Here is a 20,627-nt window from a genome sequence, read left to right on the forward strand (position 1 = left end):
ACACCACACCTAACCCACTAGACTCACCTAGGTTAGGCTACCCGTCCATACCCCCCTTAATAGTACGGTCAAAGGAAAAACAAAGTCCTAAACTACTCTAAGTGTCTGCTCAACACCAAACGGCACTTAGAACTAGTCCATCCTTAACCTTGTCGTCCATCATTTGAAAACCAAAACAATTTCCATCATAGGGGCATGACAACCATGATTGCCCAATCAATTTCCATTATCGTGGCCTAACTTAATTACCTCTGCGAAACACACGTTAGTCACAATAATCACATATTGTCATTAATCACCGAAACCTAATTAGGGGCCTAGATGCTTTTAAAGTTGTAGGAGCCTTTTCGTTTCGGTGATCAAGACACTTAGCGAGTGTGATCACATTTAGGTTCGATAGTCGTACTATTAAGAGGGGTGAAACTCATATCGAAATATGGTTATCAAAGTACCACTAGATGCTCTAACTCATTATATATGCATTTAGTATCTAGTGGAGTACTAACACCCTTGAAAATATTTGTGAAAATACGCTAACACAGTTGCACAAAGGTGATACACATTGTGTTTAGCACTTGAGAGCAAGGGTTTGAAACTTCACCAGTGGAGTGTGCGGACAGTCCGATGGTGCCACTGGCGCCCTATACAGAAAAGACAGGGTTTCACAGAGTGCACCGGACGCTAGTCATGTAGTGATCGGACTCTGGAGAGCAGCGTTCGATCAATTATAAAAGAAAGTGGTACTCTCGGCCTGAGACCGGACGTAGGCGATCGGACTCTGGCTGAACATTGTTCAATGTCCGGTCCTGCTAATGTGGCGGCGCATAGTAAAGACCGTGAGTGACTGAACGTTGAGTGAGTCTGGTCGGGCTTGACCGGACACGTCCGGTCGTGAATTTCCTTCTCTGAAACCTTACTGGAAGTGACCGGATGCTAGGATCCTGTGTCTGGTCCAACACTGTAGTGCGTCCGGTCACAACTTAAGTGTACTGATGATCGTTGAGATCAGACGATCAGCGTTTGAAGCAGGAGATATATGGCGAAAATCTGAGGACCAGACACTGGGGTCCTGCGTTTGATCAATTCGACCGACGCATCCGGTCGCCCCGATTTCTCACTGAACCGAGAGCCAACAGCTTTATTCATGGGGGCTCTCTATTTAAGCCCCATGGCCGACTCAAAGCTCACTCTCTTGACCATTTGCATTGACATAGCAACCTAGTGCGTGTCGGTGTTTTGGAACCGGGGTCCCTCAACCAACGAGTGAATTTGTGCTGCGTGCCCCTAATCCCGGATGGTGATGCAAAGAGACACAAGGTTTATACTGGTTCAGGCAATCGAGGCCCTACGTCCAGTCTGCGAGATCGATCTTGTATTCCTTGCACCGGAGTGCTCGTAGTAGGGGATTACAAGCTAGGTGAGAGAGGGAGCTAGCCCCAGGTCTCGGCGAGGGTGGTGCGAACTGCTTGGGACGTTGCTCCCAAGCAGCGTGGAAGTGTGTGGTTCTATCGGTGTGTTCCTCTTCTTCCTCCTTCTCCCCCTAGAAATGGTACCGGCTACCTCCTTTTATACCCACAAGGAGGAAGCCAGAAGTACATGAGGAGGCTACTATTTGCTGACGTATTCTGCTCCCGGAGCAGCGCGGCGTCGTGGGAGTTCCCGTCGGTGTCTAGTCGGTATGGTCTCCAGGCCGGCGACATGCTGCGCTCCTGTTCATTTGTTGACTTGGTGAAGTGCCGAGACCTGGCGGCTGCTGTAGTCGGTTGTGCCGAGACCCGCCGCGCTGAGGCCGAGACCCGCTGTGCCGAGGCCGAGACCCGCTGTGCCGAGGCCTGCTGTGCCGAGGCCTTTGCAGGCGGCAATGCGGGGTCTTGGCGGTCATCGTCGTTGTTGATTTAGGCGGAACAGTGCGGAACGTGCGTCTACAGGATATGGTACCCTGTATTGTCAGTAAGGGATGGTAAAAAGGCGATTTGACCGTTGTCCCGTCGCTCCTGTCGCGGCGTACTGCCGATCGTGGCTTACGTAGTGGGTGCAGCCGGGCGCATTAATTGGATGCGACGAGCGACTTTTGAGGCGGAGGCGACGAGGTTGCGGGGCGAGCCCAGCCTCGGACGAGGCGGAGCATGGCCAGCTCGCCCGAGGCCCTACCGGGAGTCTCGGGCGAGGCGGAACTCGGTCGGTTCGCTGGTCCCGAGGTCACAGGAACCCAGCTCTGACTCCCCACGTCGTGTTTGTCCTTGGTGCAGGAGTTTAGGCAGCACAGTAGCCGGTAACCCCTGCACGATCCCGTCGTGGGTGGCAGGGCGCTGACGTGCTGGCCTGCTACTTCGCTGTACTGTGCCGTCGTGTGGTTGTCGGGGTGGTTGAGTGCCTTGATTAGATGTGATGTCCAGCTGGAATAGTCTAGCCAAAGCGGTGGTCGCGGGGCTGGTGGCGAGCCGGCCTCGCGCGAATCGGAGAACCGCAGACCTCGGCGAGGAGGCCTCGGGCGAATCGGAGAATCGGTACTTCTTCTGAGGCCTCAGCGAGGAGGCCTCGAGCGAAGGGCCTCGGCGAAGGGGCCTCGGGCGAATCGGGGATTTTTGGCTGGGACCTCGTCTGCCTTATTGGATCTCGTTTTAGGGTCTAAGCAGTTTTTTGGATCTTGCTTAGGGTACCCCTCCTCACGGTATCCGACAGTGCGCTTAGCCAAAGTCCTCACACTCATCTCCATCATTGATTCATCATTTTTGTGAGATTGAGAATGAATCCAAGTGCATTGCTTGAGTGTCTGTATCTAAAGGCACTTGGTGCTCGTGTTTCGCTGTGGGATTCGCTTGTTACTTTTGTGGTTGTCGCCACCTAGACGGCTTGGAGCAGCGATGATCGTCGAGCGGAGGTTGATGATTGTCTTTGGCTCCGATCGTGATGATTGTGAGGGGTTCTTGATCTTTCCCCGACGGAGAGCCAAAATGTACTCTAGTAAATTGCTCGTGACTTATGTGATCCTCATCTTGTATTAGTTGTGCGGCACCCTATTAAGGGTTTGGTGTGTGATGCCAATTAGCGCGTAAAGCTCTAAGTGAGTGAATCGCCACAATGAGGACTAACTTGTCGGCAAGCAAGTGAACCTCGGTAAAAAATCATTGTCATCATTTGATTCCGAGGTGATTGGTCTTTATTGGTATTCATTCTTATGATTGATTGGTTAATTCCTCGACTCGGCGGTATAACCATCTTGCTCTCTCTCTTTTCATTACCGGAAACTAGTTGTCAAAGCTCTTTAGTGTAGCTAGTCGTAAGGCTTGTTAGTTTGGTTAGTGTGTCTCTTTAATTAGCCTTTGAGAGTACACTAACTTAGTGTAGTGACATAGTCATTATGTGGATAGAGACTATATAAACTAGAATTGTGGTAGGTGGCTTGTATTTTTTAGTATGTTAGCGCAACACTCGCTTCGTCTCATATTTGTTTAACCGGTTTACTAAGTGTTGTTATAGAAATTTTTTGTAAGCTATTCACCCCCTCTAGCCATTAGGACTTTTTATGAGGGTTGGGGCTCAAGACACGAGGTTCACCGTAGCCGTCAGCCCCACCATGATTCCTAGCCCTAGTCCGATCTAGAAAAACGTGCGGTAAGCGATGATAAACACCATCGCCTTTGCCACCGCCACCCGACCAGGTCTACACTGCTGCTATTTCGTCGCTCACGTCATGGGTGCGACTAAAAACTCGAGGCGAGATATATCAGTGAGTTCTTTATCTAAACTAAATACAGTAGTACTATCCTCTACTGGAGCAGTAGGTCTCATGATCGCGGATGCGGACGTGGCTTCGAAGGATACACGGCACGCTACGATTGTCGGCGCACTTGGAGCCGGGTACTAGCCCAGCTTAACACGTGTCCTTAACAAGATCATGCGATGTGCATGTTACATCACCGTGTCAATCCTGTGTTGGAGAGTCCAGTGGACTAGCACCACTTTCTATTCATGTGTTAAGTGCCGCGCCATGAGCTGTTAGAAATTTATAGAGTTCGTCCCATGAGATTTGCCAACGGAGGTCACATTTATGCATCCACAGCCTGGCATTCCGCAGCCAGTCCCCCATGGAAAATCAAACAAAAAAACGAACCAAACTGGAAGCCGAAATCAAGGGGTCTTTGGTGCCTCCATCGGATGTTTGGCATATGTATGGAGTATTAAATATAGATTAATTACTAAACTAATTGTATAGTTTACGACTAATTTACAAGACGAATCTTTTAAATCTAATTAGTCCATGATTTAATAATGTGGTGCTACCGTAAACATGTGCTAATGACGGATTAATTATGCTTAATAAATTTATCTCGTAGAGTATTGACGGATTCTATAATTTATTTTTTTATTAGTATCCGAACACCCTAGTCCGTACATGTGGAACCTGTCCCTCCTGAGTCCTGACTCCAAAGTCCAGAAGCAGAGAAGCCCCGCCCCGGCGCCCAGATGCGCTGAGCGTCCATCCCGAGGCCGACAGGATTAGGCTGAGTTTGATTCTTTAGTTGCTATTAAAATTCATGTCTAATAAAGAATATTAAAAATAGATTAATTATAAAACTAATTGCATAGATGGAGGCTAATTTGCGAGATGATTTTTTAAGCTTAGTTAATCTGTCATTAACACATGTTTACTGTAGCACGACGTTGTCAAATCATTAACTAATTATGCTTCAAAGATTCGTTTCACAAATTAGTCGTAAGTTATGTAATTAGTTTCGTAATTAGTCTATATTTAATACTCCATACATGTGTCCAAACACTCGATGTGATAGGAATTTTAGGAGCGCCTAAAGAACCAAACAGAGCCTTAATGGCGCTGCAGTGGGTTAGGGTCTTGATTAAATTCACGATGTAAAGTTTTAGAGTATCACATCGAGTGTTATATGGGGATGTCGTATGTGCTATTCGGATACTAATAAAAAAATAAATTACAAAATCCGTCAGTAATCCGTGAGACAAATTTATTAAGCCTAGCTAATCCGGCATTATCACATGTGTTACTATAGCGTCGTATTGTCAAATCATGGACTAATTAGGTTTAAAAGATTCATCTCATAAACTAATCGTAAACTATATAATTAGTTATTTTTTAGTTTATATTTAATACTTTGTACATATATTTAAATATTCAATGAGATAGGAAGCTCCATGGACGAAGGCCGGGTCCCCCGTGCGCCTCCTCACTGACGTACTACTCCAGTGACATCAGGTCACAAACGAGTTGGTTTGGCGGGCCACCGCAGTCGGTGCTGTCGTGCCACTCTCGCACTGCCGCGACCGCATTCCCTGCGCCTGCGCGTGCGCGGGCGGCCGGGCAGGCGACGGGGTCACGGCGACGCGCGTCGATCCGGCCGCCGTCCCTGCCAAAGTGCCAAGCAATCGGGGAAGACCGACCATCCAGTGATGGCCTGATGGGCGATCTCAAATCTCACCTCTCGCCCGCTCTCTCGCTTTCCTTCCAGTTGCCACGGGTGGGAGACCGCGACCTGCCTGCCGCTCGCGTCGGCGTCACCGCTCGCCACCCGCCCTCTCCTAGTCCCAAAACGACAGCGTCGTCGTGTTCGGCCGCTCGCCACAGCCCACATGGCCCGCGCCGCGCGTGCGTGACACGGCAGCGCACGGTCGGCGTCCGGCGAGAATTGGCTGATCCGCCGGATCCCCTCGCCGGTTTGCTGCCGGAAAACGCCCCGGCGCGCGGCTGGCCGGCTGCTCCGGAAGTGGAAGTAGAAGTAAGTAGGAGTACAACAGAAGCACCTGCAAATTTGTAAACAAACGTTTATGAGTCTGATGGTTGGGTCTCCTACGTAGGACAAGCTGGTCATGCACGCAAGGATATTTTTTCTACCATCAGGTTATTCAGGTCAGCAGACAAGAGTGCTGCTGTACGATCGAGACGGAGATATTTTTATATACCGTTACAGGTAGCGCTACTAGGAATTGACAAGCATTTGTTGGGCTGAAATCGTCCTGCGTAGCCTCAGCCTGCACGACACACACCGGTCAGCGTCGTCAGCTGCATACAAATCGAACCAACACGATCGACGTCCTTGATACTATACTCGTCAGTGTCTATCCTCGTCTTATCCTTTCGGTAACTATGTCTGCCGAAAGCACTGTTTTATAGCAGTTGGACATTTAGGAATTCTACCCCCTCCGTCTAAAAAAGTGCTCTGTTAGATTCTAATCAAAATCAAACTATTTTACCGTTTAATCAAATTATAGAAAACAGTGTCAACAATTATGATTAAAAACAGTAATATAATAAAAAGAATATATTTTAGGATAAATCTATTCTAATAGAACTTAATTGATATAATAAATAATAGTATGACTTAGCACTTTTTTTTTGCGATCGTGCCTTAGCACGTTTTTCATTAAGCAGAAGTAGAGTTTGTTACACCCTAAGCTGGCCCCGATACTCCCATAATTACCAAGACCAGCGACTAGAAAACACGTGTGGTTGTGATTTACACCGTAGTATTTTGCGACACGTATGACTTAGCACTGTAAGGCCTTATTTAGATCCCACCTGAATTATAGTCATCCATGGTATGAATGAGATTATAATAGATTGTGGATTGTAATTAGCTTGTTCGGCTGCCACTGCAGCTCCATAACTACGGACTACTGTAGCATGAACTAGAGAAGCCATAGCCACAGCCCGAAGAAGCTGCAGCGAGCACACCCAATTGTTCTTTTTGGGTGGGGGTGTTCTTATTCGTTGGAGTACAAATAACCAATAGTGTCCTTGCAACGTCGAGGGACGAGTTGGCCTTTTTAGCATCCATAATGTCCAATATGCAGGTGTCAAGTGGATTACATGATTATTACAATCCGATGCTTGAATTATAAAAGTAAACTACTCAATAACCTCTCTTATTTTGATCACTATTAGATTATTTTAGCTGATTATTGTAATCTAACTATGATCCAAATAAGGCCTAAAAGTGATTTTTTGGGACAGAGGGAGGTCGTGGTACGGTTGTACTATTTTTGAAAATTTTAGTGATTATTACTACGACTAATTAACTGTAGGTAATAGTACCGAGGGCACTTCTCACCGTAACTATCAGATTTCCACTATTAGGAGCTGCTTATATGAACATCCTATAATACTAGGGAACAAGAAACAATACGAAGTACTTACAATATGAAAGGTTTATGAAGCATTAGAGAAAAAATATAGGATTTTTTGAGTTAATTGTTCATCAGCAAGAGAGAGAGAGAGAGAGAGAGAGAGAGAGAGAGAGGGAGAGAAGGAAAAAATGCTTTAGAACTATCAATAACTTCTTGCTACATTTCTCCATAATGTGCATGTAAACTAGTATTTGACTATATAGGCCACATGCTATGTATGTGCACCTTTTCTTTTTGCCAATGTACAAGTACTATAGGCCATGTTTAGTTACTCTCAAATTCTAAAATTTGATATTATGTAAAAAGAAGATTACTCGTCACATTAAATTTGCGGTACATGCATGGAGTACTAAATGTTGACGAAATCAAAAACTAATTGCACAGTTTGGTTGTACTTTACGAGACGAACGTTTTAAGCCTAATTAGTCAACGATTGGACAATTATTACCAAATAAAAACAAAACGACATTGTAGCGCTACAGTGTCCGAGAAACCCGGCGGCGCTGAATCGGTGCGCATCTAAACATGGCCACAATTGATATTCGGAAAAGAAAAAAAAAACTATTCCAATTGATGATACCGTCATAGAAAACCTGCCAGACTCGCCATCAACTCAGATCGAATGAAACTTAAATAAAAAGGACTCTTATCATAGACGACTATCCTGCACCTGTCCCAGTGCGCGCATTGAATTCGTGATTCGATTGGCAGCACGCAATACAATTCAGAAGTACGGCAACTAATAGTAACACACGCTTTTTATTTCCCCCATTTGACCTTGAGAGAATACAGTCCAGCAGCAGTATTTTTATCTTTCGCGCAGGCCATCTAATCCCCCGTTGAAACCCACGTAATAACCACGTGCAATCCTCATGGATCCCAACGAAGCACTTCCCTTTTACTTTCGCAGTGAGTAGAGCACACTCGATTTCTCTTTCCACTTCTGGGGCTATTTTCGTCCTTTTTGCGGCCTTTTGCGATGTGAATGGGAGTTACGGACCCATCGGCCATCGCCGATGGCACCCTGTCCTGCCTCTCCAATCGCTCGCTTTTCACCCTTTGCCTCTCCAACCTCCACCAAGGAATTCTTCGCCCAATGCGTTTAGAGAGAATTCCTTATTTAATACTAGAAAAATGAGTCGTTCCTTTCTTGGCCTAAATTTTCTTCGTTTCCTATTTGACACTCACTTCAACTTTCATCCCTAATTTGACACTACCGTCAAATCCGTTAGCTAACGGTGTTAACTGGCTGTTAAAAAGACGTTTTTGCCCCTAGAAAAAAAAGCGGCGAAGCAAATTTGAGAGAGAAAAAACCTGCGCCCGCCTCTGATGCATGCGCCCAGCTGAAAAAAAGGCGCAGGTTTTTTTTCCTCTCAAATTTGCTTCGCCATTTTTTTTTCTAGGGGCAAAAACGTCTTTTTAATAGCCAGTTAACACCGTTAGCTAACGAATTTGACGGTAGTGTCAAATTAGGGATGAAAGTTGAAGTGAGTGTCAAATAGGGAACGAAGAAAATTTCAGGGCCAAAAAAGGAACGACTCATTTTCCCAGTGTCAAATAAGGAATTCTCTCATGCGGTTATCGTCCCCGTCACCCCGCCCCATCGCACCACGTCACCGAATCTCGACCTGTTCGCTGGATTGTATTTGGTTTATAAGCTAGGACTTATTAGTTAATGAACAGTATTTTTTTTCTCATACCGAACCAGTCAATAGCACTTTCAGGCATAGCTTATCAATCAACAAACAATGTTTTTTCTCTTATACCAAACCAGCCGATAATATTTTAGTCATGGCTTATAAATCAAATAAGCCCAAACCAACAGGGACCACATTTCCCATTCCTCCCACGTAGGCCACAGCATCGCGTCATCTGCGCTCCGCCTCCTTCTCGCCGGCTTCCTGTGATCCTGTCGCTGTCACCGTCTCGTTGTTTGCTACCGCCGCTGCCGCACCGGCTGGCCTGGCTTCGCTAAAACAGCAGCCGCGCCCGCGATACGCTGACCGGCGACGGCGGCCGGCAAGACTGGCCGTTCGTCCGGTCCTCCCCCCTCCACCTCCGCGCAACGGCGCAAGGGACGGGACGGGGCCGGCCTCGGCCTCGTGCTTTTTGTGCGTGGTTGGAGTGGTTGAGCCGATGGCGACGATCCCGCGCGGCGTGGCGCCATGACGGCAGCCATTTTAATACGCGCTCCAGCTGAAGAAACCTGACAAGCTAACCAGATTTTAGGTGGTTACCCGTGTCGCCTCCCACCCCTCGCCCTTCGCCGCGACGCCTCTTTTTCCGCCCGCCCAGGTCCGGCCCGGCCCCGACCTGGCCCCAGGATATAGTTCCCGCTCTCGTCGCTTGCGCTTGTATCTTCCTCCTCGTCTCAGGCCTCCCCCGCCGCGCCCGCGCCTTTCGGTTCGGGTTCAGCGAATCAGCCACAAAGCCAGTGGGTGGCCGGAGAGGCCTTACCCAGCAGCGAGTTCCTGGTAACGGAACTCGCTCGCGCGCTCGCTTTCCAGTTTCCAGTCCAGGGCTCAGGCGACGACCGCCGCCTCGGCAGTTTTCTATTCCAGCGTCGCGGTTCAAGGTCAGACATTGGTTGCAGGCTCGCAGCCAGTTGCCCGGCGCCGGATCGTCTTGTGACAGCAGCAAGTCCACGGCGGTTAGTGGTTGAGCAAACCAGTGGCCTGGCTTGGCTACTTACCAGCTTGCTGTGCCATGGACAACTGCGGTTCCTGCTGATCTCGGGAGCTCCGAGCCGGCTCTCGGCCATCGGTTGTGGGCGCGTCATGGCGGCGGACCACGGGGAGGGCGTCGGCCGCTGCATACTGGTGGGGCTGCACATGGACGCCGTCGGCAGGGACCTGCTCCGGTGGGCGCTCCACCACGAGTCCAGGCGGGGCGACCGCATCGTCGCCGTGCACATTTACCGCAAGTCCGGTTGGTATCTGCCATGAACAAACTTGGCAGATCGTTTCAGTTCCAATCCCGGTGAAGTGGTTGGGAATTATTAGCGTTTTTTCTTCTCTTGATTGACATTTTCTTGTTTCTCGTTGCAGACAAGACGAACACACTGAAGCTGATCAGGACGCTGGACGACTACCTGGCGGAGTACGAGGCCCTCTGCAACCAGAAACAGGTGAGCAAGGATGGGCAGGAATGAGAGCAGTGGGCCGGTGCCGACTGCTACGGGAGTTGTGTGCCATGTTGCTGCCGATTCAATTCACATGCTGCCATTGCATGATCTGTGTCAGGTCGTTCTCGTCGGCCGGGTGACGCCGGGGATCTCGATCCAGAAGGAGCTCGTGAAGGAGGCCAAGCTCTGCGCCGCCATGGTCGTTGTGCTTGGCGCCAATAAGAAGTACTCCTTCGGGTAAGCACGCTGGCAGCAACCTTTGTATGATCTAACTGTTTGTTTCGTCACCATTCCTTAGCAGCTCCTTTTTTTTCATTTTGGTTGCGGTTGCGCAGAGGGTCGTCCTGCCTGGCCAAGTACTGCGCCAAGAAGCTGCCGCCGACAACCACCGTCGTCGCCATCCAGGACGGCAAGGCCGTCTTCGTCCGGGAGGCGCCCAAGCCGCCACTTGGTAATCAAGTCCCCTTAACTAAGTGTGGTTATTAGTTATGGAGGCTTTGGTTAGCGAGTCGCTAATCGTTTGGTGGCGAGCTGGTGTGCAGGAGCAGAGCCCAAGCCGGTGCTCCGCACGGTGCTGCACCCGAGCGTGGGGCTGGAGCCCAAGGTGATCATCCCGAACCCGAACCGGAGCGCGCAGTTCATGGACTTCGACGCCCGGAGCTGCGGCCACGGCGCCGCGGCCGCGGCGGCAACCAAGTCCTTCGACGACGCCACCGAAGGCGACGGCAGCGTGACGCTCGAGCAGAGGCTCGGGTGGCCGCTGCTCCGCCGCGCGCACGCCGCCGCCGCCGCAGCTGCCCCTGTACAAACGCCCAGCGCCAAGAATCAGGAGCCGCGGAAGCAGTCGGTGGTGCACTGGGTGATGAGCCTGCCCCGGCGATCCGCGCCGTCGGAGTCCGACGAGCCGCATGCCGGGGCGGGACTCGAGTCGGAGCTCAAGGCAATGCTTGCTGGCAGTGGCGCCCGGTGCCGGTGGTTCCGCTACGAGGAGCTCTACGACTCCACCAACCACTTCTCCGCAGGTTCTTTCTTCGTTTCCTGATCGTCAATCTCGCGCCTTTCAGGTTTCAGCTCACACGATTCGTCGTCACCAAGACACCAACCCCTTTCTTGGCTTGTCGCAGAGAACCTGATTGGGAACGGAGGGAACAGCAGGGTGTACAGGGGCAGCCTCGCCTGCGGGCAGCAGGTGGCGATCAAGCTGTCCAAGGCGTCGGCGCAGGCGTCCAAGGACTTCCTCCGGGAGGTGGACATCATCACCAAGCTGCAGGACCACCGGATCGTCCCCTTGATCGGCGTGTGCGTGGAAGGCCGCAACCTCATCTCCGTCTACAGCTACCTCCCCAGGGGCAGCCTCGAGGACAACCTACACGGTACCAGCACATGTCGACAGTTACATGTTCAGTTGTGTTCATGCGAAGTCACCGAACCCAATTCGCCCCAGTACGGTGGATTTGCTTCTAAGGAACCGGGAATTCTGCAGACAACGATTCGTACAAGAGACTTGAGAGGTGTGGGAGCAGTTGAGTTCTTCACTCTGACGTCTGATGATGCTGTGGTCTGCAGGAGAAAGGTCAAAGCCAGCGCTGTCATGGGAGAACCGGTACAGGGCGGCTCTGGGGATCGCGGAGGCCCTGAGCTACCTGCACTCCGGCAGCTCGCGGCCGGTGATCCACCGGGACGTCAAGTCGTCCAACATCCTCCTCGCGGAAGAGTTCGAGCCTCAGGTAGTTACGAACGCACCACCATGGATCCTAGTCGTAGCGAAGCTTTTCGTTTGGACTTGAACTCTGAACTCCCCGTTGCGGCAGCTATCCGATTTCGGGCTGGCCATCTGGGCGCCGACGAATCCAACCTCCCTGACGCACAGCGACGTCGTCGGCACATTCGGGTACCGCCTCCCTCCAAGCCTGTTTCTCGGCGGCGTTGTATTTGTACCCAAGCGTTCTGTGGTTCGTCCACACCAATTGATGTTTTTTTTTACTGCGCGATTGCAGGTATCTGGCGCCGGAGTACTTCATGTACGGGAAGGTGACCGACAGGGTGGACGTGTACGCGTTCGGCGTCGTCCTGTTGGAGCTCCTGTCCGGCCGGAAGCCCATCAGCAGGGACGGGTCGTCACCCAAGGGCCAAGAGAGTCTGGTCATGTGGGTAAGAGCGCCATCCTATCCTACCGATCAACCATCTCATGTCTAGTAAGTGGTAATTCAGCACGCAGAGGAGAGAGTAACAATTGTCTTGGCGTGACAGGCAACTCCGGTGCTAAGCAGCGGCGACATCTCTGACCTGCTGGACCCGAGGCTGGACGTGAAGCACGACGAGGTGGAGGTGAGGCGGATGGCCTCTGCGGCATCGCTCTGTCTCCGGAGGTCGGCTCGACTCAGGCCGCCGATATCGCAGGTCAGCCAGCTTCCAACCAGCTTTAGCTCGTGCAATCTGCATTTCACTGAGCAGTTTATTGTGCCGTGCAGATACTGAGCATACTACGAGGAGAAAGCACGGCGAGCATCGCCGACCAGGGCGCAACGGAGCCGGACTGCCTGGACGACGAGGCTTACCCGGCGGCGAACGTGAGGTCCCACCTGGACCTCGCGCTTCTTGACGTGGAAGACTCCGAGTCCATCTCTAGCACGGAGCACAGCAGCGGCCTCAGCCCGTTGGAGGAGTACCTGCGAGAACGTTGGAGCCGATCGTCCAGCTTCGACTGATTCGCGCCTGCGATTTTGTGGTCATGTATTTTCATTTTTTTTTCTTTCTTCACCCTCCCCCCGGTACTTCACATGTCTGTTGTATGGTTTGGTTACCGGGACCGTGTACAGTATACAATCAAAAATCACCAGAGACACATTTTCGGCGGCAAAAGGCCTCTTGACAAAGTTTCGACAGGGAAAAGGGTACTTTTCGAGCCCCACTAACAAAAAAAATGGTGAACACTTGTCAGTTGCTGCAATTAATCCATATATATTGCTGATAAGGGAGATTATGGATAGAACAAATACTGCGTGTCATACAACAATAACAAAGTGAAAACAAACTTTTGCAGTTCAACTGCTTACATGGGCAGACCCGGTGCCGGAGGCTACCACATGAGTGGGGTCAGCCTTTCCTCCGCAAAATCTGCGGAGAGACTGCTTTGAAACCACGACCTGGTGACTCAGTGAGACAGCTCTCACCACTGCACCAGGCCTGCCCTTCCAGTTCAACTACTTACATAAATGAGAGAAATAATTAACCAACATTACATTAAAGTTTAGCCAGAACTCTATTGGCCTCAAAAAAACACTATTGGAACAAAGCTGGAAAACTGCGGCAGGGAGCCATTATCTCCCACATCCACATAGCTCTCTCCCAACATCTCATCTAATTCTCTTTATCTACCTCAACAGATGTTTAAAATGGTGCGACATATGGCAGTTGGTAGATATGAAGGTCCGGCAAAAAAGTCGCCCTGGGTTGCAAAGAAGGCCGCTGCACCATTGGATGGATCGGCTCTACACCATCAGTTGCTTTGCATTGAGCCATGCTAGCATCAGTTTTCCTTGTACTGCTGGACAGCCAATCTTTATCACCAAGTTCTGAACCTTCATTCTCTATCAATACTGGATTCCAGGTGACAAACAGATCTCTGAATTTTTTTTCTTTCTTCTCAGCTTTTCGAATTTTCTTCCGATCTGACCGGGAGAGCTTAGTATCCTGCACTTGAACTGCTTCCGCATTCCTACCGGAGAAGCAAGGCTCTTCTTTTGGCGAAGAGGTGATGGGCTCCTGCTGCTTGAGAACAGGCAAGTCCTTGGGCTTTTGCAGAACAGGAGGCTGCGGAGCTTCTGGCAGGCAAACAGCAGATCCCGTTTCCTTCTGTAACACCTTTGCTAACTGAGGATAAACTTTCTGCGACACCATGGAAGCTGGATGAACTCTCTGGCCCACACTTCCCAAAAACTTCGGAGGTAGGTCCGATCTTCCAACTGGCGCCTTAACAGATACCGCAGGATCAACCGGATGTGTGACCTTCCCTGCAGGCTGTGGGACAACTCTCCGCATGGTCTGTGATGGGGTTTCTGTAATCAAACATTTTTGTACTGCTTGGGAGTCACCATTTACCCTCTGCTGAGCAGAGGTAGATCTCACATTCACCTTATGATGGATTGAATTTTGTTTGCCCAACAAGGATGGGCCTGATCCCATTTGTTGGACCAATGGTTGCTCAAGAAACCTTGACTGGGATTCTTGATTACTTTTTATCTTGATGCGAAGGATGTTCCCTGTAAAATGACAAGTCAGGATGAATAAAATCTTGAAACAAGTGATTGATTTTTTTCTAATAAAAAAAATCAAAATAACAAGAGAATAGTCTCACCGTTCTTAGCTTGGCTAGGACTGGGCAGAACAACCTTTCGTCTCTTGCTGCTGTCCTGTGAGCTCTCAGGAGAGTCACGAATCGTCTGTACAAAACAAGGAGCTCCATGCTCTTCTGAGAGTCCACTCTTCTCCAACTGCTCAACTGATTCTTTGGATTCTCTTTTGGGATCCTGCCCAGCTTTGATGACATCTTCAAGCTTTCTCTTCTTATGGCTGTGCTTTGAATGTTTGGACGTCTCACCCTGCTGGGGAGCTTTCTTGTCACTCCTTTTCTCTTTCTTCTTTTCGGCCTTTTCCCTTTCTTTCTGGAGCTTCAGCCACCAGAGCAATCGTCAGTTCTGATTTAGAACGGACGACAGGAAATGCAATGCAGCATTTTGACAATATCATGTATTATGATATTTACAAGGACACAAGAAATGAATGTAGCATTTGCGTACAGTTCAGAAAGTAATGCTTCACAAAGATTACTCAATTATCATTGACTCATAATTAAACAGTTAGCAACAGAATTGTATTCGTTTACAATCATGTTGAACACATTACTTTCTTGACAACAGTTTAAGACCTGCAACACCGCACGCTCTATAGAACAAAAAAAAACTAACAATGAACACAATAAATGGTGTTAGATGCTATTGATATACAGAACCAAAGTAATTCTGAACTCCTTTGGTCAACAAAACAGTGACACATATTACATCAAAAAAATAAGAGAACACATATGCATGTACTGACCCGCAGGAGCACAGGAGCAAAATAAGAAAAACGCCAAAAACAGTACAAAAAATGAAATGCAATTCCCAATTCAAATCAATTTGGCTTTGCAACAATACAAAAGGGCGTTTGAATGCTAATGCTACAAAATTGCCACCTTACCCTTGTTACACAAGCTTAGCCAAAATATGATATACTGTACTAAATTCAGTTAAATACGAATTGACACTCGACAGACACCATTTTCAAACAATTTTGGGCAACACAAATATTCGGCAAGTCTCTGAAGCACTCGATGGCTCATATTCTAACCATCAAGCAACAATAGACGAACAACTAATTTGGGCATTAATAATCTGCCAGGACATCTCCACTCACGCCCACGTAATTTTAGGCCGACTAAATGTGCAAATCCAACACAGTGTTGAATCGAATTTGTTGTTCTCGCATTCTTTCAATGTCCCCGATAACCATGCAATCAGTATTCGAAAACCGGACTTAACCAATCTCAACTAGCGGCCATCCCCAACTTAAAATTTTCAATCGATCTGAAAGACCTCGTGCAACTAAGCTACACAGGATTCAGGCACTTCCCTCCGCCGCAAGGGTTAGCTTTCCCGGTACGTGCGATACCCACATCACACACGCACAACCCACAGATCCGAGCAAAACCAATAGGAAGAACAAACGATCTGACACGTGCGTGTGTAAATCCGATGGTTCAACAAACCTTAGCGGTCGACTCCGCCTCGGCCACGGCCACTGGGTTTCGCACGTACCCCGGCGGCGGGTAGGGGAAGCACCTCGACATGGTCGACGGTCGACCGCGCTCTACCCCGCCGAGAGATCACAAGGATTGGCGGCAAAGCCGGCCTAATCAGCCGCGAATCGCTCGAAATCGATCGATTCGCGGCAAGGAACCCACCGGAAATTTTCGGGCGCGGCGGGATTCGGTTTTGGCGTGGCGGCTAGGGTTTCGCTACGGGGAGGGGAAAAATTTTCTAGGGCTGCGGTAGGAGAAGGAAACCAGAGAATCTCTTCCAGGGGAGGGGTGTAGGCCGCTATTTAAAGCCGGGGGCGAGGAGGCCGAGTCGTGCGGGGAACTAGCGCGTCCGTCTGGGTTACGTGTTATTTTCCGGAACGGAGTCGCTGACAGCTTGGCACAGGCCCGTGGTGGGACGTTATGTCAGTGGAACAGATCTAAGCGCGGTTGCTGTGGATGGCGACGCGCTGCACCTCCGCGTCGCGGGTGGAGCTAGGTTAACAGATTGTGGGTCCCGCTTGCAGGCGGAGCCGGGCTTGAGTATTCCGCGGGCCCACGGCGCGGAACCGACCTAGAAGCGTCGGCAACCCGCAATCACGGACCGGCACGTGGGTCGCGTTGCCTGCCCGAGCCCGGCGAGGCGCGTCCGCCGCGACGGTCTGCGGTGCGGAATGAACCACATCGCGATTCGCTTGGCGGCGCAGTAGCACGCTAGTGCCATACAAAAATGGTAGTAACAAAAAGATCATAAGCATGAGATGACTGATGAGATGAGATGCTCTCGTATATCAATTCAATTCACAGCTACAGTACATTACCTGTACAATTTCCCTCTTCTTAGTAGAAAGCAAAAACTAGGACTGATGAGCACCCGGCACTAGCAGAGCTAATTGTAAGGTGTGCACGACAAAAATAGCATGACTTACTTGCCCACAAAACAGGAAAGAAATGTGTCATAAGATGTAATTACAGGACTCTGATTTTAGGTGTCATCAATAGCTGTGTAAGCTTAATATGTTGCCACAAAAGAAACAAGTGCACGACAGAAATAGCATAAGACCTACTTGACCTCAAATGGGAAACAAATGTGTCGTAAGTTGTTATCACAGGCCTCTGAATTTTTTGTTTCCTTTTGTTCTACTTACTTACCTACCTGCATACATCCATACTGTGTTCGCTTCGAAATCATAAGGCAATGTTCCAGTTAGTCATCGAGTGCGTAATTATATCCTATTGTTGGCCCCCTCAAGAATACAATGCAATCTGACCTACCACGATGTTTCGGGACGACGGTATCACATCGGCGGCATACGGGGAGTGAACGTTATATACGCATTGACAGGGCAACGCAGGGTACTCAAATTTGAAAGGGACTCGTTTGCGTTTACCTTCTGTGTAACTTTACCTTCATGCTTACCTCTTACTACTTGCTACCTTCCTTCCTTGGTTTTACAGTTGAACGCCGCTGGCACTGTATAGACTCTCATCGATGTCTTCAGCGTGTCTGGTATTGTTCACTACGGCACGGCAGGGAGTTCTAATGACTCCATGTCTTTTGGCGACGTCAGTGTTCCCAAGCTTGTTGCTTACACGGGTGCCTGGACATGGAAGGTACCCCTCCAACTGGAATCAGCTTCTTTAACCCACCTCAAGATCCAATGCTGCAATTGCAAATATAGATGCAAAAAATTCACAATAGGAATATAATATAATTTATAAAATGCAACCTCCAAGTATCTGTGCACGATTCAGCAAACTCACCCCCCCTTAGCATGATCTCTGGTATTCTGATTATCACAGAAGTTCAAATCACCGAAAGAGTCATCAGCAGAACTAAGCTTTGGAGAATATAACTGTTGATGCAAAAGTGGATCTGCAAACACAAAGGGCTAATACCCGAATCGATATCCAAAGCGTGCCAGTCGATTTGACCTGCTAATCGACAAGGATGAAGATACGAACACTTTGGTCCTGACAACAGCGATACGCCCGGAAGTCACGGCCAAGAGGTGTTCACGCGGAACTCGAGAATCGCCGAAGGTCGTACTGAAACGATGCAGCTCGCCGAATCAATGAGAACTCGTAAAAAGGAAAAAAAATATGCAAATTGACGAAGTCGCCGAAAAGTAAGTAGATGCAAATAGGAGTAAAAATTGGTTTTGATGTTGATTGATATATCTATTACATTGCCCCTTACTCCATATTTATACCCTGATCTAAAGAGACACAACCAAACACAATTAGGACACCAATCCCATATCTAAGGAAACACGTGACTCTTACATGAATCATACTCTAACTAATATAGAAAAGGAAATCAACTTCTACCTATTTCCCTGTCCGCCTCAATTACGATGGAAATCTCACCGTTCTCCTTCCCATCGGCATACTCCCTATTTCATCGGCAGTAGTCTCCAAGTTTTCCTTCATCGGCATACTCCCTGTTTCATCGGCAGTAACCTTCAAGCCTCCCTTCATCGGCATACTCCCTGTTTCATCGGCAGTAGTCTTCAAGCCTCCCTTCATCGGCATCGACAACAACACCTCCAACCTCATCGGCAACGCCCGAGTCCAAATCAACCTTTCCATCGACCATCACCAGCTATCGGCAACCATCTTTACAAGCTGGCTTTCATCGGCTATCCAAGTATTCAATAACTTTCCCCTTGCCGATTAGTCCACTCCGATTATCTTGACACGTGCAAAAAACGGTGTCAACACATGCCCCCCAATTTCGAAGTATAATACCATTAATGCTCCGAAATTTACTCCAGATAACGCTTGTCTTCGTCCGATTACCGTAACTCATTCTCCAAACCAAAACTTGATTTGTTATCAAATCCAATCAAATCTAATCTTGATTCACGCACTTCAGTAAATATCGCACAATCACCAACCACTCTTGCCTTGATTATGGTTAAGATACCGAAACAATAACCTATCGGCAAGATCTTAACATGATAATGCTGCCATTTTCAGAATTAAAATATCCTGTATCGAAATCCCTTCCAAGTCATGATTACTTGTCATCAACTCATCTGCACAATCCCCTGATTGTCGCACGAACAGTTACCATATCCCTCTGAACCGCCTTGACCTATATGCGCGCGACATAGAGATAAGTCCAAAATACCCTTATTCCGAGCGGTTTATAAATAGATTTCTCCGGAACCCTCATTTTCTACCTTCAGCCTCCAATCTTTAGCATTTTCTCTCTCCGGCGGCGACTCCGACGAACAACCGCGCGACCTCAACCCACAAGAACCCTTCTCCGGTGCTAACCTCAAGTCTCCTCAAGACAATGGCCATCAACTTCGACGTCCCCGCGGTTCGCTCTACTTCCATTACCTTTTACTTTGATCTTTTTGCAAATTCATTCAGTTGGTGATTTTTCCTTTCTTCTGTTCTCTGGATTCTATAACTTTAGGAACTGCACAACAAATTAGTTATCCCAACCGATCAGCCGCACGTCCAATGCCTTGGACCAATGGGCAACCCAGATCCAACCGATCTAATCAATGCAGAAGTTAACAGAATCCCCTTCAGAGCCCAAAATTTCTCTCTGAATTTGTGGAAAGACACATTCCGATCTTGGCCCAAAACCACCAAAGGGTGGAAAGATTGGTACTTGAGGGTTAATAGATCGATGCAAGTATACTGGGCAGAACGAAGGTTAGACCAATGCATCAGGCTATCTATTGCCGATATGCAGAAAAATGAATCAATGATAATTGCAGCTGCTTATTTCTGGTCAGACACAACCAACGCTTTTATGTTTGGACATGGCCCAGCTACCCCTACCCTCGCCGATATCCACATGCTTACTGGCTTGGACATCTCAACTGCCGATGAAGGCTCCATTTATGGTAGAAAGCCTGAATATAGGGTGAATACCCGCAACATCGGCGGTTGGACAGGATATATTCAAGAATACCAGAAGACCGGGACACTTAGCCAGAGGGAACATGCCACATTCCTGAATATGTGGTTAGAAAAATTTATCTTCTGTGGTCGATCAGTAGGACCAACCAACACCTTCCTCCCTGCAGCTGAACTTTTGGCTAATGGCGTAAGGTTTCCTCTTGGCCGATACCTTCTGAGCTCCACTTATCATCTTCTTCATCAAGTGTCTCAGAAACTTTTGCTTGGCGAACCCATCGGCAACTTGGGAGGCCCATGGTGGTTTATCAACATGTGGCTGAATGCCCATATGCACAAACGTTTGCAATGGGACTTTTTTGCTCAACAATTCCCACGAGAAATTGCTGAAGACTATGTGCTTGGGGATGATGAATCGGCAACACGCTCACCCCTCAATTTTGGTGAAGCCATAATTGTCCTTCCTGGAACAGAAGCCAACGAAGACCAAATCGGTAGATTCTTTCAAAGTTTCTACAATGGTCTTTCTCGTGATCATAGGGCCTGGGTGCCTTATATTGACGAAGAAAACAGATTCCCCCTTCTTTTCAACTTTGCCGATGACACTCTGAATCAAGATAATGAGCT

General features: G+C 48.7%; 2 protein-coding genes across 3 annotated transcripts; one reads left to right on the forward strand and one right to left on the reverse strand.

Annotated features, from left to right (window-relative positions):
* The first annotated feature begins 9,000 nt into the window (after positions 1-9,000).
* On the forward strand, positions 9,001-13,132 carry LOC136534817 (protein kinase STUNTED-like). The gene is made up of 11 exons (XM_066527184.1): positions 9,001-10,086; positions 10,206-10,285; positions 10,401-10,519; positions 10,618-10,733; positions 10,825-11,304; positions 11,407-11,655; positions 11,849-12,009; positions 12,094-12,173; positions 12,280-12,433; positions 12,533-12,682; positions 12,754-13,132. Exons 1-11 carry the CDS (start codon positions 9,936-9,938, stop codon positions 12,988-12,990), a joined length of 1,977 nt encoding a protein of 658 aa, XP_066383281.1. The 5' UTR covers positions 9,001-9,935; the 3' UTR covers positions 12,991-13,132.
* A 371-nt stretch (positions 13,133-13,503) lies between these two features.
* Positions 13,504-16,401, reverse strand: LOC136534826 (uncharacterized). Of its 2 annotated transcripts, none has more exons than XM_066527199.1 (3): positions 16,089-16,401; positions 14,640-14,946; positions 13,504-14,544 (listed from the first exon to the last, which is right to left on the reverse strand). In XM_066527199.1, exons 1-3 carry the CDS (start codon positions 16,167-16,169, stop codon positions 13,673-13,675), a joined length of 1,260 nt encoding a protein of 419 aa, XP_066383296.1. In that variant the 5' UTR covers positions 16,170-16,401; the 3' UTR covers positions 13,504-13,672. The 2 variants fall into 2 exon arrangements, with proteins under 2 accessions (XP_066383296.1, XP_066383290.1); XM_066527193.1 differs by having other exon boundaries at positions 14,640-14,952.
* Positions 16,402-20,627: the final 4,226 nt, after the last annotated feature.

Source organism: Miscanthus floridulus, chromosome 2 (genome assembly GCF_019320115.1).
Source record: "Miscanthus floridulus cultivar M001 chromosome 2, ASM1932011v1, whole genome shotgun sequence".
Taxonomy (NCBI): Eukaryota; Viridiplantae; Streptophyta; class Magnoliopsida; order Poales; family Poaceae; genus Miscanthus; species Miscanthus floridulus.

Bases quoted from the DNA above. Each gene is read 5' to 3' on its own strand.
- LOC136534826 (XM_066527193.1), bottom strand. From the start codon at position 16,169: ATGTCGAGGTGCTTCCCCTACCCGCCGCCGGGGTACGTGCGAAACCCA. The intron at 14,953-16,088 runs GTTTGTTGAACC...TGGTGGCTGAAG, and splicing joins AGGCGGAGTCGACCGCTAAG to CTCCAGAAAGAAAGGGAAAA. The intron at 14,545-14,639 runs GTGAGACTATTC...GTCATTTTACAG, and splicing joins TCCTAGCCAAGCTAAGAACG to GGAACATCCTTCGCATCAAG.
- LOC136534817 (XM_066527184.1), top strand. From the start codon at position 9,936: ATGGCGGCGGACCACGGGGAGGGCGTCGGCCGCTGCATACTGGTGGGG. The intron at 10,087-10,205 runs GTTGGTATCTGC...TTCTCGTTGCAG, and splicing joins GCACATTTACCGCAAGTCCG to ACAAGACGAACACACTGAAG. The intron at 11,656-11,848 runs GTACCAGCACAT...TGTGGTCTGCAG, and splicing joins CCTCGAGGACAACCTACACG to GAGAAAGGTCAAAGCCAGCG.